Source organism: Aulonocara stuartgranti (assembly GCF_965226115.1).
Source record: "Aulonocara stuartgranti genome assembly, chromosome: 1".
Taxonomy (NCBI): domain Eukaryota; kingdom Metazoa; phylum Chordata; class Actinopteri; order Cichliformes; family Cichlidae; genus Aulonocara; species Aulonocara stuartgranti.
Genome location: NC_138939.1, coordinates 15,324,912 through 15,344,924, shown reverse-complemented (window position 1 = coordinate 15,344,924; position 20,013 = coordinate 15,324,912). Strand labels below are relative to the sequence as shown.

At 39.0% G+C, this 20,013-nt stretch overlaps 1 protein-coding gene and 1 long non-coding RNA gene across 2 annotated transcripts; one reads left to right on the top strand and one right to left on the bottom strand.

Moving 5' to 3' along the window:
• Positions 1-1,640: 1,640 nt before the first annotated feature.
• LOC309711332 lies at positions 1,641-4,820 on the bottom strand. Its single transcript, XR_014277939.1, has 4 exons — positions 4,066-4,820; positions 3,576-3,726; positions 3,119-3,204; positions 1,641-2,513 (listed from the first exon to the last, which is right to left on the bottom strand). It is a non-coding gene; the product is annotated as an uncharacterized lncRNA (long non-coding RNA).
• Positions 4,821-9,506: 4,686 nt separating this feature from the next.
• rab4a (RAB4a, member RAS oncogene family) lies at positions 9,507-19,938 on the top strand. Its single transcript, XM_082534074.1, has 8 exons — positions 9,507-9,685; positions 11,749-11,829; positions 13,846-13,960; positions 14,622-14,684; positions 14,923-15,077; positions 15,204-15,299; positions 15,618-15,763; positions 17,061-19,938. The coding sequence occupies exons 1-7, from the start codon at positions 9,670-9,672 to the stop codon at positions 15,731-15,733; spliced, it is 642 nt and encodes a 213-aa protein (XP_082390200.1). The 5' UTR covers positions 9,507-9,669; the 3' UTR covers positions 15,734-15,763; positions 17,061-19,938.
• The last annotated feature ends 75 nt before the right edge of the window (positions 19,939-20,013 follow it).

The following is a 20,013-nucleotide window of genomic DNA, read 5'->3' as shown; positions in this document are numbered from 1 at the left end:
ATCAGCCCTTCAAGCTGTATGTGGACGCAAGCCACATTGGTGCAGGTGCTGTTCTAGTCAAAGCTGACAAGCAAGGTACTGAACATCCAGTTAGTTTCTATTCCAAGAAGTTCAACTCCCATCAGCTGAATTATTCGGTCATTGAGAAGGAAGCTTTGGCATTAGTCTTGGCCTTGCAGCATTTTAGGGTATATTTAGATTCTGCTCGGCCAATTGAGGTATTTTCTGACCATAACCCTCTCACTTTCTTGAACACCTTGCAGAACCCAAATCAAAGGCTCATGCGGTGGGCTCTCTTTCTGCAGCCTTACAATTTGGATATCCAGCACATTAAGGGCAAAGATAATGTCTTGGCAGATGCTTTGTCCCGTGCCCCTTTGTAACCAGCAGCTTCACTCCTCATATGCTTGAAGTATGTCCTCTCCAGTGTAGTTTTCCTTCCTCTTAAATTGCTCCTAGGTACCAAGGTTGCTGAGGTTGGAGTTGAGCTGAAGATGATTTTTGAGCATACAAAAGGTGTTGAAAGTGAGGGTGCATGTGTGTGTGTGTATATGTTATGAATTTAAAAAATGTTAGTTCTTCTAGCTGCAAATTCATAATGTAAATGTGTTTGCCAATTCAGGGTGAGACCCTGTTCTTTGGGGGGAAGTGTGACGGCCAGTGGGCTGGCCTTGTGTTTTTCTTTTTCCTTTTCCTGTTTCTTGCAGGTAGGTGGAGCTGACCCAGTTATTGATGCAGCACACCTGAGAGGCCAGTCCCAGTGTATATAAAGACACCTTGACTGAACCAGGGTGGCTGGCTTTTGGCTCCCTCTGGCACGTGTTATGTTTATTTGGAAGTTTCAGTTATGGCTGTTATGTCCTTTAACTTGTGTTTAAGTTGCTTTACCTTATTTTCATTAAATGTGTCTTACAGTCTTTAAAAGCCTGTGTGTGGTCTCCCATTTGTTTGTCACTTCCTATGAGCCGGGTTGTGACACAGTAAAGAAAATCAAACCCGATACACTGAAAAAAATATGTTGTTGGATTTACTTAATTCAATGGTGGACATTTGTTGCACACAGATGTTTTGCTTCGGCAGCAACTTAAACAATTGAGTTAAATTAACACAATTTATTCATGTTCAATAAACCTGTGCAATTTGTGTTGATAAAATGTGACTTAAACATGTTTTGATGAAGTAATTTGAGCTCTTGGAATATTTTAATCCTTCACAATTTTCTCACGTTATCCCAACACGATTCAATAACTTTTACCCAATACTACTTGGTCACTTAAATACTACATGTTATCTTCAAATTACATTTTGCTATTATATTCTAGTATCAAATACACAATTTTCAAATGGAGGCCTTATAACAGATTGTATTGTTCTCTTCCAAGATGGTTGCTGGCATCCACCAGTAACCTTTCAAAACAAAATGTCTAATTTCACTGCATTGACAGTAGGTAAAGAATTAAACTGACATTACTCCTCCACTGAATCTATATAAATCAACAGTTAAATAATGTCAGTTCTTCCGTGTTCTCTGGAATCAATCACAGCAAAGAAATTAGACTGTTTCTTTTGAAAAATGTTGGGAAAGAACAAATCAAAACATTCTATTTAAGGCCTCTGACATCAAGATTCAGTTAAACAACAATTCTAACTAAACAATTTGAGGTAATGTTAGTTTCCATTAACATTAAATTAGGTTACTGAATTGGCAAACACCTTCCTATTAACACCTCCCATTTTACCCCAATAACTAAAGAAATTAGCACTTGCAGGTCAAAAACTTTATTCAAGAGACGCAAAAATAACATTGATACAGTGACTGTCAAAAATTACAGCACTGATCATACTGTGACATCTTGGTTCAAAACAGCACACTTAGAAATATTCAACGTTCTTTACTTCAACTGAATGAAATTGAAAATACCATTTCACACGACCCATATGGGATATTTAGACTGTATAACTGTTCACGCTACATCTCTTCACTAGTAAAAGAAAGAAAAAATACAAAGAGAAATTAAAAAATGCTGCCAAACAGACAAACAGAACTTGTACAGAGCAAAAGGAAAAACAAACAACAAAAAAAACGGCTTGTCCTCATGGCAGTTGCAGAGTATATAAAAATGAACCCTGCGATCCGTTCCTGGAATTGAGCTTCAAAAATGCAGCAGAACAAGTGTGAGATTTAAATGTCCTCTCACCTAGAGCTGGTCACCTCACATGCATAACAGTGAGCTTCGTTGCAGGAGCAGTTTTGTCTTAGTTGTGAGCTTTTCTTGAGAGCTGAGTTGCATCCAACTCCATTACCACCCTTTGAATCACCTCAAAAGTGTAGCAGAGTTGTGATGGGTAACTCATGTTGAAGGAATAAAAAAGGTCCAAACAGCATGGCTACTGCAAAGGTCACGTTATCCAGATCTTGAAGAACAACATCAGAAAAGTCATTGCCTGGCGCATCTCTGGAGACAGATGTTCATTGTGGTTTTCTCAATCTGTGCAGTGGCCTCAGTCAAGTCCTGGTTAAACACAAAACATTTCTTTAAGATTCCTTTTTAAACTCATCTCTTTTGAATCTACCAGTTCTAATGTTAGAGTAATTTAAACCAATGCAAGCAACATAGTAAATAGCTATAGCCAAAGAGTGGCCTGCCATGCTGCCATTCATGGTCTAACAGAGTTTCTAAGAGAGGGTGAAAAACATAATAATTTCAAATGCTTTACATTAGTTTTTGTTAGAAAGACACCGGCCCATCAGAAATCCAGGCTATGTCACTCAGAAGATGTTAGAATTTAGACTTTCAGCCCCACAATTTGGTTAGCTGTTGGTCAGTTGGTCTTTTTTTTTTTTTTCTTTCAAACAAAAGCTAATGTAAATATTGGGGGGATTTTTCTTTGTTCACTAGAATGACAAATTTAAAGTTTTTTCACACTGATGTGACCCCTAATACAGGGGTGGGGGTGGGGCCTCAAGGGCCGGCGGCCGAGTTCACTACCAGGCCTCATGTGAACTTCAAATTATTAAAGAGGACTACTGGTCCTAACCAGTCCAATGAGGATCAAGAGGATAACTAAATGCATTTTTAAATGTTGCAAAGCCACAATCTACTCATAAAACACTCACCATGAACTCCTGCACCAAGATGTTGCAATTGTCTTTCACACAGATGCGGAGCACTTTGATGAGGGACTCCGAGCATTAATGTCATCCTAAAGTATTATAACAAAGAAAACAGAGATTTGTGAACTTTTCAGTAGCACAGAAGAAAATGATCCCAGACAAAAACTCTTGACTTTTTAAACCAGTCAACATGCAACACCAGCATCTACAAAGCAATATCAAAAGTTCCTGTTTGACATCAACTTTATGGATATATAGTTTCCAGAACATTTATTTTTAAAAAAAGATAAATTTTTCTCAGTGGGCCAGTAAATGCATGACGAAAATTATGGCATCCTTTTAGTGGAATCATTACTCACAGGTAATAGTTGACTGTTTCAATGGATGTAGCATAAAAATCTTTTACTGACCTAATGCAATACATATACACTTTGTAGTTAAAGAATTTTAAAGTTCTTACTGTCATAATGGCAGCTACATCCATTAGCTTTGTGCCCTGTTCCCCCGATCACTTTGCAAACACTTTCAGCAGACTGCCAGAGAGAAACTCAGCTCCGTCAGAAACCTTGACTGTATGCATGGTTGGGATGCACTGGAATGCTGCATTTCATCTGAAATGACATAAAAAGGCACTGTGCTTGGTTAATCAGTAATGTTTTGTTGAATAAAAACTGTGTTTCCAGATCTTATGGGATTAAAAAAATCCAAAGATGTTTGTTTCTGATTTGCAACCCAACAACCCACAAGTTACAACCTCATTTCAGTTCAAGTGTGCATTAATGCGAGTCCAGTAATCACCTTTCTGGCAATACATACAGGTATAAGATAAACCTATGGCAGATTTTGGATTTCTCAGTTGTATTAATAGGGTGAGTATGCATGCACCTAATAATTATAAAAAACCTATTATAATTAAGTTACAGAAACGAAAATAGAATATACTTTCTTACCATAACACCTTGAACCCACAATCCATCAGCTGACTCCTGGTGAAATGCAGAATAGAGGTCGTCTCTCAATGTGCAGCAAAAAAAACAAAAACAAAAAGAAAAGGACAGCAGGTGAGGGCAGGAGGGGTAGGGATGTAAGCTAGCATAATGCCGCTGATGATATTAGCTAAAGCTGTTCAATGTCCAAAATCTCACTAACACCACGGTGCAGTAAATACACAATGTAACTGAAGAGTCAGTTGGCAAATCTATTCACACAGAAAACCAAATTATGTTATGAGTGCCTCGTAATTAGGTTTAATGTGATATTACGGCTCTTGTGCCAAAGACAAATTCAAATGAAAAAGCGCCAATTCTTTGACAACAGATAAAACAGCAAATAAGCTAACGGCTCTTTTTTAGCATGTTACATGGCGACACTCTAGACGTTTAACTACATTTGGCTGAAATATGGTAAAAATTAATTCAAAAAATCAAGACATACCAAAAACGTAGAGTTGGCTGCTCGACTTGACTGAGATGGATGCCTTTTTTAAACCACGATCCAAAGCCCGCGAGATGAAATCACGCGTGGTTTCACGAGATTTAACGTTGCTATCTTATTAACTTACTTCACCTGAACATGATATGAACAATTTAATACACCCTTTCTGCATATCATGTAGTTTTTACACTATATAGTTACATTTAACTTTAAAACATGAGGCAATTGTGTTAAATACATGCAAGATGCTTACATAAATCCAAGAGATGGCCAGTCCCTTTTTTTCAGTGTAGAAAGAAAAAAAAAAACGATCTGTCAACGTCTCATTCACCCAGCGGTGCAGAAAGAGTTAAATTACGTCCTCTACTGGAGTCCTACCTCATGTGACAAATATGGCCAATGTGATTGGCTGTGCCTTTTAGGGAGCTCTGTTTAGTTTTAGCAGCGGCAAGCCTGCGCTGCCAGGAGAGGATGATGGCAGCAAAAAGGAAGAATCCAAATGAACTCATAAAATGTGTCCGTCATAATAACAACGTTACAGGCTATTCTAGGCTTTGGCCCACATCAGTCTAAAATTGTATGTAACAACGAATAACGTGTTTTGGAAACTAACTGCACGACAGGCAGCACTATTAGTTTTCTCAGTCTCCCAGAGTAGCATTTCTAATTTTGATTGAAACTGTAAGAGAAAACGGCAGCTTTGAGCAAGCCAGGATATTAGTTTACAGAGGCTGGTAAAATTATGTCTAACATTAAAATGTTGGTGACACAATAATTTCATCCTAATGGTACTGACATATTCATAGGGTTAATTTTTGAGACAATGTCATGAGGTAGTCATGATTTTGCAAATATCCACCTTGTAGTGCAGTTTGCACAAATTGTTTTAAAAATGCACTCACCCTACAACCATTACTGATGAGTCAAGATCTGCACAAATTGACAGAAACACTGAAGCAGCTCCACATTTTATTCTTATTGTCATGTATGTCCTATTTGTCAGGTGACAGAAGAACCAACACAAAGCTCAGAGAGCAATGGTGATACAAGATCACAGGTGAAATTGGATGATGACTTGTTGGTTCATTACTGTATTTGAAGCACATGTGTGACTGCATGTATTTGGAATGTCTCACTGTTATTTATCAGGTGACAGAGGCAGCTCTGCCATGTTGTAGCTCAGACAGAGGTGAAGAGGCAAGGTCACAGGTGACTGACTGATGATTTGGTGCTATAGATTAAATAGTATTTATTATCATGACAATTGTTAGGCTGCTGATGTAAACTGATTCATTAGTGTATACTTGACAAAGAATCTGAATTGACATGTCTCACTTTTTATATGGCACGAATCAATGTGTTATTTTATCAGGTGGCAATATGTCCTAGTGCAGTCAGAGGGGAAGAGCCAGGGCCAAAGGTGAGGCACATCAAGCACAGAATAATAATTGTAATCTGAGGATAAAACGCATGTACTGAGGCTGAAAGAAGCTTCAGTGCTCTCAGAAGACTAAAAAGATGGCTAAGGTTAACAATGACTCAAATGAGATTAAACAATGCTGCTGTATGCCATGTCCACCAGGAGAGACTGGACAGTATAGATGTAAAACAAATATGCCAGCAGTTTATCTCAGTTAACGAGAGGAGCAGGCATGTGTTTGGCTCCTTCACATAGTGGACATTGAGTTGTTGTGTGGGACACCAGTAGTATTAATGTCTGTTGCTGTAACAGTAGTTCATGTTTAGAATAGAAAATCTCAGCTCACTGATTTGATCGGGGCAATAGTGCCTAAAATGTTGCATAATTTTGCTGAGAGATCTTTTACTTTGTGGTAATCTTAGATGAGTAGTTTTATGGACAAAAACCACCAGGTCATTCAGTGTTCCCTTAGTGCCAAAATATAACAGATGTTGGTGTACTATAACTGAAGTAATGATGTTAAGTCCTTAAAGTCATATTCTTTTATTGTCATGACTGTATTTGAAGATATTTTTATTTTTGTATGATACCTGATTTATATGGATTATGGCTGAAGTAAACTAAAGCCTAAAATACTTAGTCAGTCATTTGTTTAATAATTCAACTATGAATTGTGATTTTAAATGGTTTAAAAGCATGTAGAATAGCATATGTAGGCAAGTATATTTCTCCTCTTTTTATTAAGAAGCAAAAACAAAAAGGAAAAAAAAAGAAACAGGGCAGAGTTCGGTGGTTGAATCATCCGTCCCTACCAATGCCAAAACCAAATCTACGCCCTTGGATACAACTTTTGCTTTTTCAATAGGAAGAGGGCCATGTGACACATCAAACTTAGTGGTAATGTCACAAGAAAAACAATGGTGTGCTTGGTTTCAACGTAACTTTATTCTTTCATGAGTTATTTACAAGTTTCTGACCACTTATAAAATGTGTTCAATGTGCTGCCCATTGTGTTGGATTGTCAGTGCAACCCTCTTCTCCCACTCTTCACACACTGATAGCAACACCACAGGAGAAATGCCAGCACAGGCATCCAGTATCCATAGTTTTAGGTGCTGCACATCTCGTATCTTCACACCATAGAGAATTGCCTTCAGATGATCCCAAAGATAAAAGTCTAAGGGGGTCAGATCGGGAGACCTTGGGGGCCATTCAACTGGCCGACAACGACCAATCCACTTTCCAGGAAACTGTTCCTCTAGGTCTAGGAATGCTCGGACCTGGCACCCATAATGGGGTGGTGCACCATCTTGCTGGAAAAACTCAGGGAACGTGCCAGCTTCAGTGCATAAAGAGGGAAACAAATCATCATGTAACAATTTCAAATATCCAGTGGCCTTGAGGTTTCCATTGAGGAATTAGTTGTACCAACTAATGCCACTCTCCAGTGACATGCGGTGAGTGCTACGCTGTGGGCTTTTGCTGAATGAAGTTAGGACAGCCACTGATGCTTCTTCATTAGTGACAGTTTTCTTGCGTCCACATTTTGGCAAATCCAACACTAAACCAGTTTCATGAAACTTTGCAAGCAGTTTGCTAACTGTAGCATGGGAGATTGGTGGTCTCGTAGGGTGTCTTGCATTGAAATCTGCTGCAATGACCCGGTTACTGCGTTCACCAGATATCAACACAATTTCAATCCGCTCCTCACGTGTTAACCTCTTCGACATGTCAATGGCTGTGAACAAAGAGAAACTTGTAAATAACTCATGAAAGAATAAAGTTACGTTGAAACCAAGCACACCATTGTTTTTCTTGTGACATTACCACTAAGTTTGATGTGTCACATGGCCCTCTTCCTATTGAAAAAACGAAAGTTGTATCCAAGATGGCTGACTTCTAAATGGCCACCATGGTCACCACCCATCTTGATGAGTTTGCCCCCTCACATATACTAATGTGCCACAAACAGGACTTTAATATCACCAACCATTCCCATGTTATTACGGTGTATATAAATGGCCCACCCTGTACATATTATTTTTATGTCACTCTTTTCACTTACTTTAAAAAAAATCTTTAACATAATTTTTTATTATGTTATTTTATTATTGTTGAAAGTAAAAAAATTCTCTACATCAAATTATAAGAGCTCCAACATGGGCATGTTACTTTTACTTTGGAATGCCTGTCTGATATAAGAAGAGTTTCTTTTTTGGGGTTTATAAAAACTCATTTTTGGGTTTATAAAAACTCAAAACATTTACTGTCATGCAATATCATGTCTTGTTTTACCAAAGATGTGATAACATAACAGCAATATAAATTTATTATTATATAAACATGTATAAAATTACTAGTGTTAAACATTGTCTTGACTTCTGTGTCACCCCCCCCCCCCCCCATGAGTACTATTTTTACTTAGAGCAGAAACTACTCTGTGCATTCAGAACAGTGAGGGGAATCCTGAATCTGTCTGACATTGAAGCTGTAACTAATGGCTGTGAGAGGTTTTGGAAGTTTTTCCATGTTAAGATTGCTCACATTAGATCAATTTTTTTCCCTTTCCTGATACTTCGTTAAGCAGTCCAATGGTCAGGAACACTCTTGAGGGACTTCATATGGTTTCTGTTGCTAGACTAGGTGAAATTGTAAATCATATGAAACCCTCAGTTAGTTTTGTGGTCTAATTTCTGCTTTTTTCTGCTTAACCATTTTGCTCTTAGTCTCAAGTAGAGCTTCCACAGATTGATTTATTTAATTATTTTTGTATTGTTGCATTGTTAACTTACGTTGTGTACTATGCTTGCAGGTGCAAAGCACTTTCAGATAATACACTTGCATTTATATAATGCTTTTCTAGTCTTATTGATGATTCAAAACACTTTCAACTACACATTTATGCAGGACTTTATTCTATAAACTTCAACTACCTTACATCCGTGATCTGTTTAGAATCACCAGTGCACGAACATGCATGTCTTCAGAGTAAGGGAAGAAGCTGGAGTACCCAAAGAAAAATATGTGAACTCCACACAGCTAAGCCCAAACCAGGATTTAAGCCAGCTGTGAGGCAACAGTGCATCTTCACTTGGGAGTGAAGAGATTTGGGACAGGAGTGATGGGAACACATATAGTTTTACCTTTACCACTGTCCCATTAATAATGCACACAGGTATGACATTTTCCTTGATTTGACCTACACTGGTGGATTTAAAGTTAATTTCAGTCGGGACAGGTCAAATTTGATTGGAGCAGTCTCAGTGTACAGAAATATGTAGCACATAAATTTTAAAAAATATTTATTTTTTAAGTTTTAGGATCCCTAAAACATAAAAAATAAATATTTTTTATACCTTAGGAAAAGTCATCCAATTTCAAAATAAAATAATTAATATTTATTCGTTTAGTCACATGTAAAAATTGACCCAAACAGCAGTCTGTGTCAAAAGTCTCAAGCAGACACAGCGCCACCCTGCGGCTGCCTGAAGACTTTACAGTGATCCAACGGTTCTTCGGTTAGGAGCACAGACGGCTTTTATTTTGAAACAAACCGCGTACGGGAAGTCGGAGGGGAAAATCAGCTGGACTCCGCGGAAATCACCAACAGGAGTATTTTCCTTTTATTTAGCTAGCTAACCATCTGTCAACTCCCATTTCTCCCTCCCTTCTTTATTGCTGTCAAACCGCCACACTGGCGATGTCGGAGTCGTACGGTAAGATAGCACTTTTGACCTGTGGCCACCGTTATCATCCTCCCGTAGCCTCAGAGATGGGATGGGGCAGGTGTGCCCAGAGAGCTTTTTCTCATCGTAAACAGATAGCTGACAGGCTAACCGAGCCGCCGCTGAAGGCTGCTGGCCTTAAAAGTTGCCTCGTCAGCGTAAGGAAACCCACAAAGGCTGTACAGCAGAGTTTAGTGTCGCCGTGTGCAAAAAACGTACCCACGGTACAAGGTTACAAAGCTCCCCGGAGGGTATCGTAAAAGACAAGGGAAGCTGACACCTGGCTGGGGCTTGGTGCAGCTGTAATATCTGACTGAGCTGCAACATTACAGTCATATATGAGGCATTGTTTTCTTAGCTTGACCATTTTACACCAAAATAATGATTATTTTGCTAGTTTAGTGGTTTAATAGTGGAGAAATTCCTCCGCTGCACAGAACAGCTGACTGTAGTTTTTGTTTGCCTACATCAAAGCCTCCACAATATTTTCTTTGTGAGGGGGGGGGTACTTAATTTTTTGTTTGTTTTTCATTAGGATGATACCTATATCAATATTTGAAAGCTATAAAATCAAGCAAGTAAAGCCATGCGCTGTTTGTTGTTAAACATCAGTTTATTATGGCCAAAGCATCACAGTATTGTGCAGCATATGCTTGAGCCTGACTGATAAATTGATTTTGGGAGCCGATGTGCACAGTTTGTCACAGTTATATATCTGAAACCCATTTAGAACACCTGCCAAGAAAATTAAAGACAAAAATCAAATTTCTAGTTTACTACTCTTAAAATCATTCTGTAATCCACAATTTAGTCTGTGCTGGACTGTGGTGATGTGGTGATATGATTTGTCTGCACCTTGATTTTTGCATTGTATTTTATCGCAGGTGATTCTTTTCTGTCTCGTATGAAAAAATGTACTTGTCCTCTTTAGCTATAATAATACTACAGGAGTATATGCTGGTAAATGTGGGTGTTTGCAAGGCTACTGCAGAGATTACTGGATTTACTGGACTTCATAACAGTGACGGTAACTCTCACCACTCAAGTGGGGGGAAAACTAAATTTAAATGAGCTACAAAATATATGAAGCTACAGTTTCTGATTTCTCTAGAATATTTTGAAAGGTCATGTTTACGGAACTTGAGCCACACCCTCATTTGTTTATATTTTGCAAGGAAAATAAGAAATAGGTGCAGCACTTTCTTTGAAACATGCAAAAATATATGGAAATACAGAATATAAGGCAAAAACAGAGTTTGTAATGAGTGTGAAAGTCAGGATTTGGTATTCTTCAGCACAGCCTGAACTCTGTTAGACAGGTTTTTGTAATTTCTTTAAGTAGTCTTCAGGAATAGTTCACTGGACTTCTCAAAGGACATTCAAAGCTCTTCATTGGATTTTGACTGCCTTTATTTCTGATTTCTATCAGGATGATCCCAAACTGCCACTGAGTTTCACTCCAGTTCTTGTGTAATTTGGCATACCTCAACCTTTTCTCCCTGTTTCCTTTCCTTAAGAACAACTGAGTTTGTAGATGGATCAACTGAAGGATGAGTTTTATCTCTCAGGTCAAGTTATTACAGTTCACTAAAACTAAACTAAAAAAATAAAACTGTTTTTTAAAGATGGACTAACTGACATGACATTGACTAATTAAACTAAACTTATTTAGTTTGTTGTCACATGTAGCTTCATTAGGCCTTGGTACATTTGGTTATTAAGGCTTGGAATGACTGTGAGCTAACTGCCTGTGTTTGTATTATAATATCTGTTCTGAACCCCTGAAAAGCACAACCCAGATTACAATAAATAAGAAAGCTAGCACTGAAGCTAAACACTAAAATGAAACGAGCAAACTCACTGTGGAAATGAAACTAAATTGACAAGAAAAACGAGCTGGATATACCAAACTAAGACTACAGTAACTGAGCTTTTCCCACATTTTTCTTGTAATTTCCTGTCGTTTTAGCTACCGTCTATAGCAACTAGTTTCATATAGTCTGATAATAATAGCCCAACTGATGTAATGTGTGTCCTTGCTTTTCCCTTTGCAGATTTCCTCTTTAAATTCCTGGTGATTGGGAATGCTGGAACGGGAAAATCCTGTCTTCTGCACCAGTTCATAGAGAAGAGGTGTAAGTCTGAAAGATCCATTACACTCCTGACTGTTTACTGCAAACTACAGCACTACATCAGGGAATTTCTTCAGGCAAATGAGACAGTAAATATGCCAGTAATTTCCACATGTTAAAGATTCCTAGGATGGAAATCAAGATTTCAACATTTTAAGTCAATATTTCATGAGTGAAATAAGCAGTGAAATTAATGGATATGACTGCATTCTTAATCCATGGATTTAACTGTGTGCATTTATACTTGCATTCTGAGTTTTATAGGCAAAACTAAGAAATCTGTCCTGTTAACTTTGGGTTAAAGCTAAGCTTCTCAGAGCTGACACGCTGGAAAGGGGGTTGTGTTAGATAAGAAAAGCATTTACATTTCTAATATTGTTGAGGATGATCCACTGTAATGACAAAACTATTTGCCCGTCCACCTTCACACTCATATAAACTTGAGTCTCATCCCATTCTTAATCCATTGCGTTTAATATGTCAGCCCACCCTTTGCAGCTATAACAGCTCCAGATCTCTTCCACAAGATCTAGGTGTGTGTTCATGGGAATTTCTGATCATTCTTCCAGAAGTGCATTTGTGAAGTCAGACACTTATGTGGTTTGAGGAGGCCTGGCTTGCAGTCTCTGCTCTAATTCATCCTAAAGGTGCTCTGTTGGGTTGAGGTCAGGACTCTACAGGCCAGTCAAATGCTTCCATGCCAAACTTAATCATTTATGGACCTTACTTTGTAAGTAAACATGTGCAGTCATGTTGGAGCAGGAAGGGGCTATCCCCAAACTGTTTCCACAAAATAGGGATCATGAAATGGTCCAAAGTGTCTTGATATGCTGAAGCATTAAGAGTTTGCAGTCAGACAAGTGCTGTTCTCTTGGCAACCACCAAACTCATACTTGTCCACTGCTCTAGTGTCCAGTGGCAGTGTGCTCTTTACACCACTGCAACCGACGCTTTAAGTTGTGTTTGGTGATGCATCGCTTGGATGCAGCTGTGTGGCCATGAAGCTATCTATGCACTGTCCTTGAGCTGATCTAAAGGCCACATGTAGTTTGGAGGTCTGCAGTGATTGACAAAATTGACTTTTTTATTTCTAGACACTGTGTGTGTGAGTTGCTGTCGTTCTTAAATGCTTCCACTTTGTTATAATACAACTAACAGTTGACTGTGTAAAATTTAGTAGTGAGAAAATTTCAGACTGGACTTGTTGGGCAGGTGGCATCCTATCACAGTACCACGCTGGAATTCAGTGAGCTCTTGAGATCAACCCATTTTTATAAATGTGTGTAGAAGCAGTCTGCAGGCATAGGTGCTTGATATTTATACACCAGTGGGATTTGAAATGACTGAAACACCTACATTCAATGATTGTGATGGGGGAGTGAATGCTATCGGCAATATAGTGTATGTGAAATTTGCCAGTCTGAGCCAATCTGATATATTGACATGTGGTCAATTTCCCCTTGTTTTTCTTCAGAATGACTTTCCAGTTCAAACATGTAGAGCTCAAATACTCCAGTGTCAACTTGCCATTGTGTAAAGTAGAGCAGTGTTAGTGTGTGAGCAGAGTCAGAGGTGAACCGATTTACTGGAACTGCACAGCAGCAGGGGAGGAGTGGGTGTCAGTAGAGATTGGAATGAAATTTCATATTCACAGATGCGAAAGGAGGCAAAAGTGTGAGTGACATCAAGCTACATCACATTTTACACCAGGTTGAACCACATTTTAAGGCATGAAGGGATACATTTATGAAAAAACAACTTCTAAATGTGTGATTTTTATGATTGGTTCTGTTTTTTAAGGGTGAAACCAAAACCTACAACCAGACTTCAGGAGAAAAACTTCAAAGAAAATCATTGTCTCATCTACACATGCTGAAATTGGCTTATTTTTCATTGAAGTGCAGAAGCAACAGTTGTTTTCCTTACAGCCACACAGTGATAATCATATCATCCCTATTAATCCCCCTTATTTAATAATATTAATGCATTTGCATGTTTTATGTATTTTTTTTTTTCTAGTCAAGGATGAATCTAACCACACAATCGGAGTCGAGTTTGGCTCTAAGATCATCAGCGTGGTCAACAAAATGGTCAAGCTTCAGATTTGGGACACCGCAGGACAAGAGAGGTTCAGGTAGGAAAAAAGCCCAACGTGAATATGCACTTGGCACACAAGTCATCTCTGTTATGCTGCAGACATTCAGCTAGCAGTACTATAGCTTAAAGACCAGAGTAACAGACACAGGAGTTTTGGAAGGTAACGGAGAGCTCAAAAAGCTGTTATTAAACTCTGCTGCCTAATTGATGTCCTGAGTAAAACAGGAATAGTTTTGTTGCTTCTGATTATTTTATTTATTCAATTTTCTGCTATAGCTGCTATAACAATTTAAGGCGAATCTGGTGAAGATATTTTCCAGAATTGCTTTTTTTTTTTTTTGAGGTAGCACACGCCAGGAATTGGTTCTGTTGTTTTGTCCTGGCTAAATGCAGCTGTCTGAACAGAGGGTGCACTGAGCAGCAAACATGACACCCACTCACTAGTGATGCATGCCCCAGACGGTTAGGTCTGTCTGTGCATTGCCACAATCCAGCTCACGTGGACTGTAGAGCTAGCAAGTTAAAGACCAACCTGATTAAACTGCAGCAGACATTTAAGTAGGTCTCTACAAAGTTCAGGAGTTAAATGGTTTTCACGCATGCATTGATGTTTTTTCTTTTCTTCAGGGGGAATGTATTGTATACTTCCTGATTGTTCTCAATGTATGTCTACTAATCTGTGTGTGTCTGTGTGTTAGGTCTGTGACCAGGAGCTACTACAGAGGAGCAGCAGGAGCCCTGCTGGTCTATGACATCACCAGGTATCACACAATGTGATGCTAGACTTTTCACATTTCTCTAATTTGTTCCTCCTCCTCTCCTCTCTCCACCCTCTTGCCTAAGACTAAAAGGAATTGAGGATGCACAAACTGAGAAATATGATAGGCTCTGTGTTTCAAGCCTCTAATTTATTTTTGTTTTCTAATTAGCTTCCACATCTATTCCAAACTGTAACATGTCATTACCTGCCATCCTTTTTATTATTATTTTTTGTTGCAGTCGAGAGACGTACAACGCTCTGACCACATGGCTGAGTGACGCGAGGATGCTGGCGAGTCAGAACATCGTCATAATCCTGTGTGGGAACAAGAAGGACCTGGATGCTGACAGGGAGGTCACCTTTCTGGAGGCTTCCCGCTTCGCTCAGGAGAACGGTAAGACCAGCAGCTGATTATTGGGAACGATTCCTGTTGTTGTTGTTAGATGTGTAGACCATCAACTTCAAAGAATTATTGAATTGTTATTTATTATAATGTGTTCATTGTAAACTGATGTAACAGAACTGATGTTCCTGGAAACCAGCGCTCTAACAGGGGAGAACGTCGAAGAGGCCTTTGTCCAGTGTGCTCGGAAAATCCTCAACAAGATAGAGTCAGGTATGAGCTGTAGTCAACACCCTTACCTGTGTGTGCCCCAGCGCTTATTCTGTCAAACCACATGATTCTGTATACCTCTTAACACCACTACCTCAGTCAGAAACAAAATATTTTTATATCATTCAGAAGCCCAGACAGCTAACCCATCAACTAGCTGGCCTACAGCATTGTTCCAGGAAGAATCGAACTTTAACAAAAGCCTTTTGCAAACTTATATAGATGATTAAAGCCTTTTCTTAACTGTCAGTAAACTAAGCACAATAGGTGTAAGTTGGTTATCTCGCTGACTGTTCACTCATGTGATCTCTTGTGTTTCAGGGGAGCTGGATCCAGAAAGGATGGGCTCAGGTATCCAATACGGCGACGCTGCTTTACGACAGCTTCGCTCTCCTCGTCGTGCTCAGCCACAGGGCACCCAAGAATGCGGCTGCTAGTGGACGTGTCCTGTAACACATACAGACGAGGTGAGGGGGTCCTGAGTCTGTACTGTCTACACAGCATTAAAATGAAAAGGTGTCTGAGGGCTTTCAAATAAGGAGAACCTGTGTTTAGAAGCTGAAATTATGCCTTCTGCTCCCCGCAGTGTCTCTCAGATGTGCAGACTCAGTAATTCTATATTTAGTCAGTGCCCATTTTTGCTTCTGCGCACTTGATCCACCCATCATTTGAAAGGAAGCCTTCATTATGATTGTCCAAGACAGTAATCATGAAGGCTGTAATCATTAAATAGTGGCATAAAGTAAAAGGTGGATGTATGTTATTACCTACATATTACACAATAAGATGAACGTAGAAATTCTGGTGTCCATAACTATTTGCACCAGACTTTGGCTGCACTGATGCCTGATCGCTGATAGAAAGTCATTACACCACAGTTCCAGCTGCAGTCTGACAGTTTTCCCTGTTTACATGTCAGATTATTGCTTTTGCCTAGATATTATTATTGTTGTTGTTGTTGTTGTTATTGTTATTGTTGTTGTTATTATTATTATTATTAGCATCAGAACACTATGAAGCAGTTTTGCTGATTCCTACATGAAGTCCAGTAAGCACTCCTCAGGGCGCTAAAAACCAGACCAGCGGCAGATATTTAAAATAGCTTGATTAATTGTGATGATCTCATCTATGACTCTCGAGTAAGTGGAAATGTTTAATGATTCAAGTTTTCTTGTTTTTTTGTTTTTTTTTAATTCTCATTCCAGCACATGTATTTACATGAAGTGGAATTACAGTTTTTATTTTTGGTCCCTGTTCAGGCCAATGAGGATAAAACACATCAAGAGCGACAGAAACAAGAGCAAGAAGTATATTTACAGTGTAAATGACAAGTCAGTTTCCAAGTGTCAGATTGTGTGCGGTGGATTGTAGCTGAGGATCACCAGAGCTGAAGAGACTCCAGGGAGAAACGATCACTGAGTCTTGTGGTTCTGCTCTGCTGGGTCTTTAAAGTTACTGGAGCCTCTTTTTCTGGAACTGCTGGTGTTTTACAATGAGTCAAAAAATAATTTGAGAGAATAACCTTAATTCAATTTAGACGTAATGTTTTTTTTTTTTCAGTGGCAGATTCAATTTTTTTTGTAATAGCTAGTTGGTCAAAGCTCTGTAATTCTTTCTTGCTTCATAATGATGAGAGATGATTAAGATAACCTTTATTAACCTTTATTAGTCCCACAAGAGGGAAATTTGTTAATTACTGGGTGGACAGCCTGATATTGATAAGCTTTTGTATATTTCTGCAACATCTGTGTGTTTTATATGCAGGTTTGTGAAGACCAGGAGAAAAACAGCCATGTGAGACCTGATAACGTGGGGTTCAGATCGCTACGCTGGTGACTTCTCCCCGACCTTTGACCCCTAACCTTTGCACGGACCCCTCAGAACCTTGTTGCCATGCAGATAGCTCAAAAGACTTCCCTGTCACGCCCCCTCCCAGAACTTAAAGATCTCCAAGGTAACCAGAGATCAGCCAACAGTCTGCTCTTCTATTGGACCAAACTGTCCCTCCAACCAAGACCACCCCCAACACTTCTCTCGTCCACACACCTGCCAACCCAGATTACCACATTTTAGATTTCCCAGTCGACCCTCCAGCTACTTAAACAGACATACTAAATACAGATTTTTGGAGCAAGCTCCACAGACCTTTAGATTGAGCTAAACTAACTGCCCCCTGGCTCCAGTTTGATACTTAGTGCACTGATGCGTGGTCTTGATTTTCTCAGAAAAAAAAATTTCTCGTCTTGTGGAAATATTCCTTCGACCACATGCTAATTTAAGTCCCTTCCCTTCCACAGGTCTTCTGCTTCTCTTGCTCTAATTATCTGCTAACTCCATGCTTGCATTTGCAAACACACCACTAACAGTATCCTGTGTAGCTGTGCAGTTTGCACTTCTTGTGTGCCACCTCCACTCCCTTTCTTCACCTGATATCACTGTTTGTATTCTTCTTAAAATATCCAGACCATCATTGCAACTGAATAATTATGCATAGGATGTGATGTCATGGGTTTGATGTCACAGGAGGAAAAAAAGATAAGGTTGTGGTGGATGAATGGCTCAAATCTGAGTGTTGAAGTGGATGGGATGAGAATTGGCACCCTCAGATCAGACCCCAGGCTGTAAAAGGGTGAATTACCCGCTCTCAGCTGAGACTGAAGCAGATTAATCTACCTGTCCTCACCTGTGGCCACAAGCTGCGGGTGTTGAACTAAAGAATTAGTGGACGAACAATCCCCAGCTGTAGTGTATGGGGTCTGTTAGAGATAGAGTAAGGATCTCAGTCAGTAGAAACACTGCTCCTCCATGTTGAGGTGTTTGATGCATGTCCTATGGGCTGTTGTCAGACAAGCTGTTGAGATTGCATCTCTCAGCTGGACCATTAAAAACTGTGGATGCTGGGAACAGGGAGGTCTAGGCATCTCTGCTTACACTGCTGCTCTCATGGCCTTCAGCAGGAAATGAGTGGATGAGAAACACTTAATTTGTTTCTTTCAAGCAAAAGCAAACATGGAAATATTTGTACTTCCATGACCTGTTACATTTTCATTGTAAAAATGTGTTTTGAGAAAGGGGAAAAATACCGTATTTTATTAAAATTAGCAGAAACATGGATCTTTTCCTAAAACAGAGTCTTTAACTATGTTATTTCTCTATTAAAAAGCATGACTAATCAGTAACAGTGATGGTCCCAGGGCAACACCTTAATATTGATATGATATTGCAGGAAATACACACACACTTTTACATCCCCCTTTTTCTCTCCTCCTCTCCCCTAAAGCATCCCTGTACCTGTACAGTGTTTCTGTAAATAGTTTGACGCATGTTTTCTCAAACAAAATATCAGAGTATTTCATTATGAAGAGATATTACGTGTATATTATAATAGATATCATATTCAGCATCTGCTTCGTGCTCCACTGCATCATTATCATTTGAAGCAACTATACACTGGCAACTTGTAGCAGGATACTAGTGATGGGCAGTACTCAGTATTTTTATTTTTTTTGTTAAACAGGACAAGCTGATTCAGATTTTATTATGAATTATGAGGGGAAAGATTCTGAAACAAATTTTTATTTGTTGTTTTTGGGTTTTTTTTGACAAGCTCACAGATAATAAACAGAGGTAGCCTGACATGTTCTGTGTAGACACTGGGCTTTCATTTGTGTTAAATGAAGGTACATCTTTGAATTCACAAGTCAGCAACCGCAACTGACTAAAATGTTGGTGTAAAACTTTCTTTATCCAAAGTTTTCCACTCAAGTCTAATGACTGACCTGTCGTACATAAATGTTGCCTGTTTACATGAGTGCTGACTGCTGCCAGATGTGGGGTCATACTAACTTGTTGGTTTTTAAGTTTTAACGATGGTTTGAGGCTTATCCAGTGTGTGCTTTACTCCTTGTTATCTCCTGTTGTTAACTTTGACCGTGTTAAGTCGGAGGAAACGATTATGAGGCGTGTTTTGCATCAGAGCATTCACGCGTCGCATCAGCTCAGATATACTTTAGATCAGGGGTATCAAACCCATTTTACATTTTGGGCCACATATAGCTCAATTTGATATCAATTAGGTCAGACCAGTAAAACTATCGACTAATAACATATAGGCTTACAGTTGAAAAAATAAAGGTGTAAATTACAGGAAAACCACTGGCAGTTCATTACCTCCCAGTTATCTACTTATCATTTAATTAAAAAAACAGACATTTTCTGTTAACTTACGATATGTTTTAATTTCTATAAGGAAGCATGGAAAAAAGGTTTTCTGTTATGTGATGGAATCTAACAATAATAAGAGAGTCCAAAGTTTATGCCCTTGTGAAGATTTCACATTTTCCAAAGCCATACGAGGGGCCTTCTCTGGCCCCCGGGCCATACGTTCACCTTCCCCGCTTTAGATGATATTAGCCATTTTAAAACGCGGATTTTGAATCAGACACTTCAAATGTTTCCCATCCTTCGGTGTTTGATATCTGATGGTGGCTTTGGTTGTTCTCTATCATGTGTTTTTCTCATCAGGTCATTTGTTTGTATTTATGTGTGTCCTTTTTTCCTGTCATTATGAATATCATAGATTTATAATTTATTATGTATGATAAAGGCATATGTTTTTAAAATAAATACTACTACAAATCCAGCATTGTCTTCACTAAACGAGACTTTTTTACCTACAATCTTTGACCAAGCAGAAACCATTTCAATGAGCTCTGTG

Excerpts from the sequence above, each read along its gene's own strand:
- rab4a (XM_082534074.1), top strand. Across the intron at positions 14,685-14,922 it reads CTGGTCTATGACATCACCAG|TCGAGAGACGTACAACGCTC; the intron begins GTATCACACAAT and ends TTTTTGTTGCAG. Across the intron at positions 15,300-15,617 it reads CCTCAACAAGATAGAGTCAG|GGGAGCTGGATCCAGAAAGG; the intron begins GTATGAGCTGTA and ends CTTGTGTTTCAG.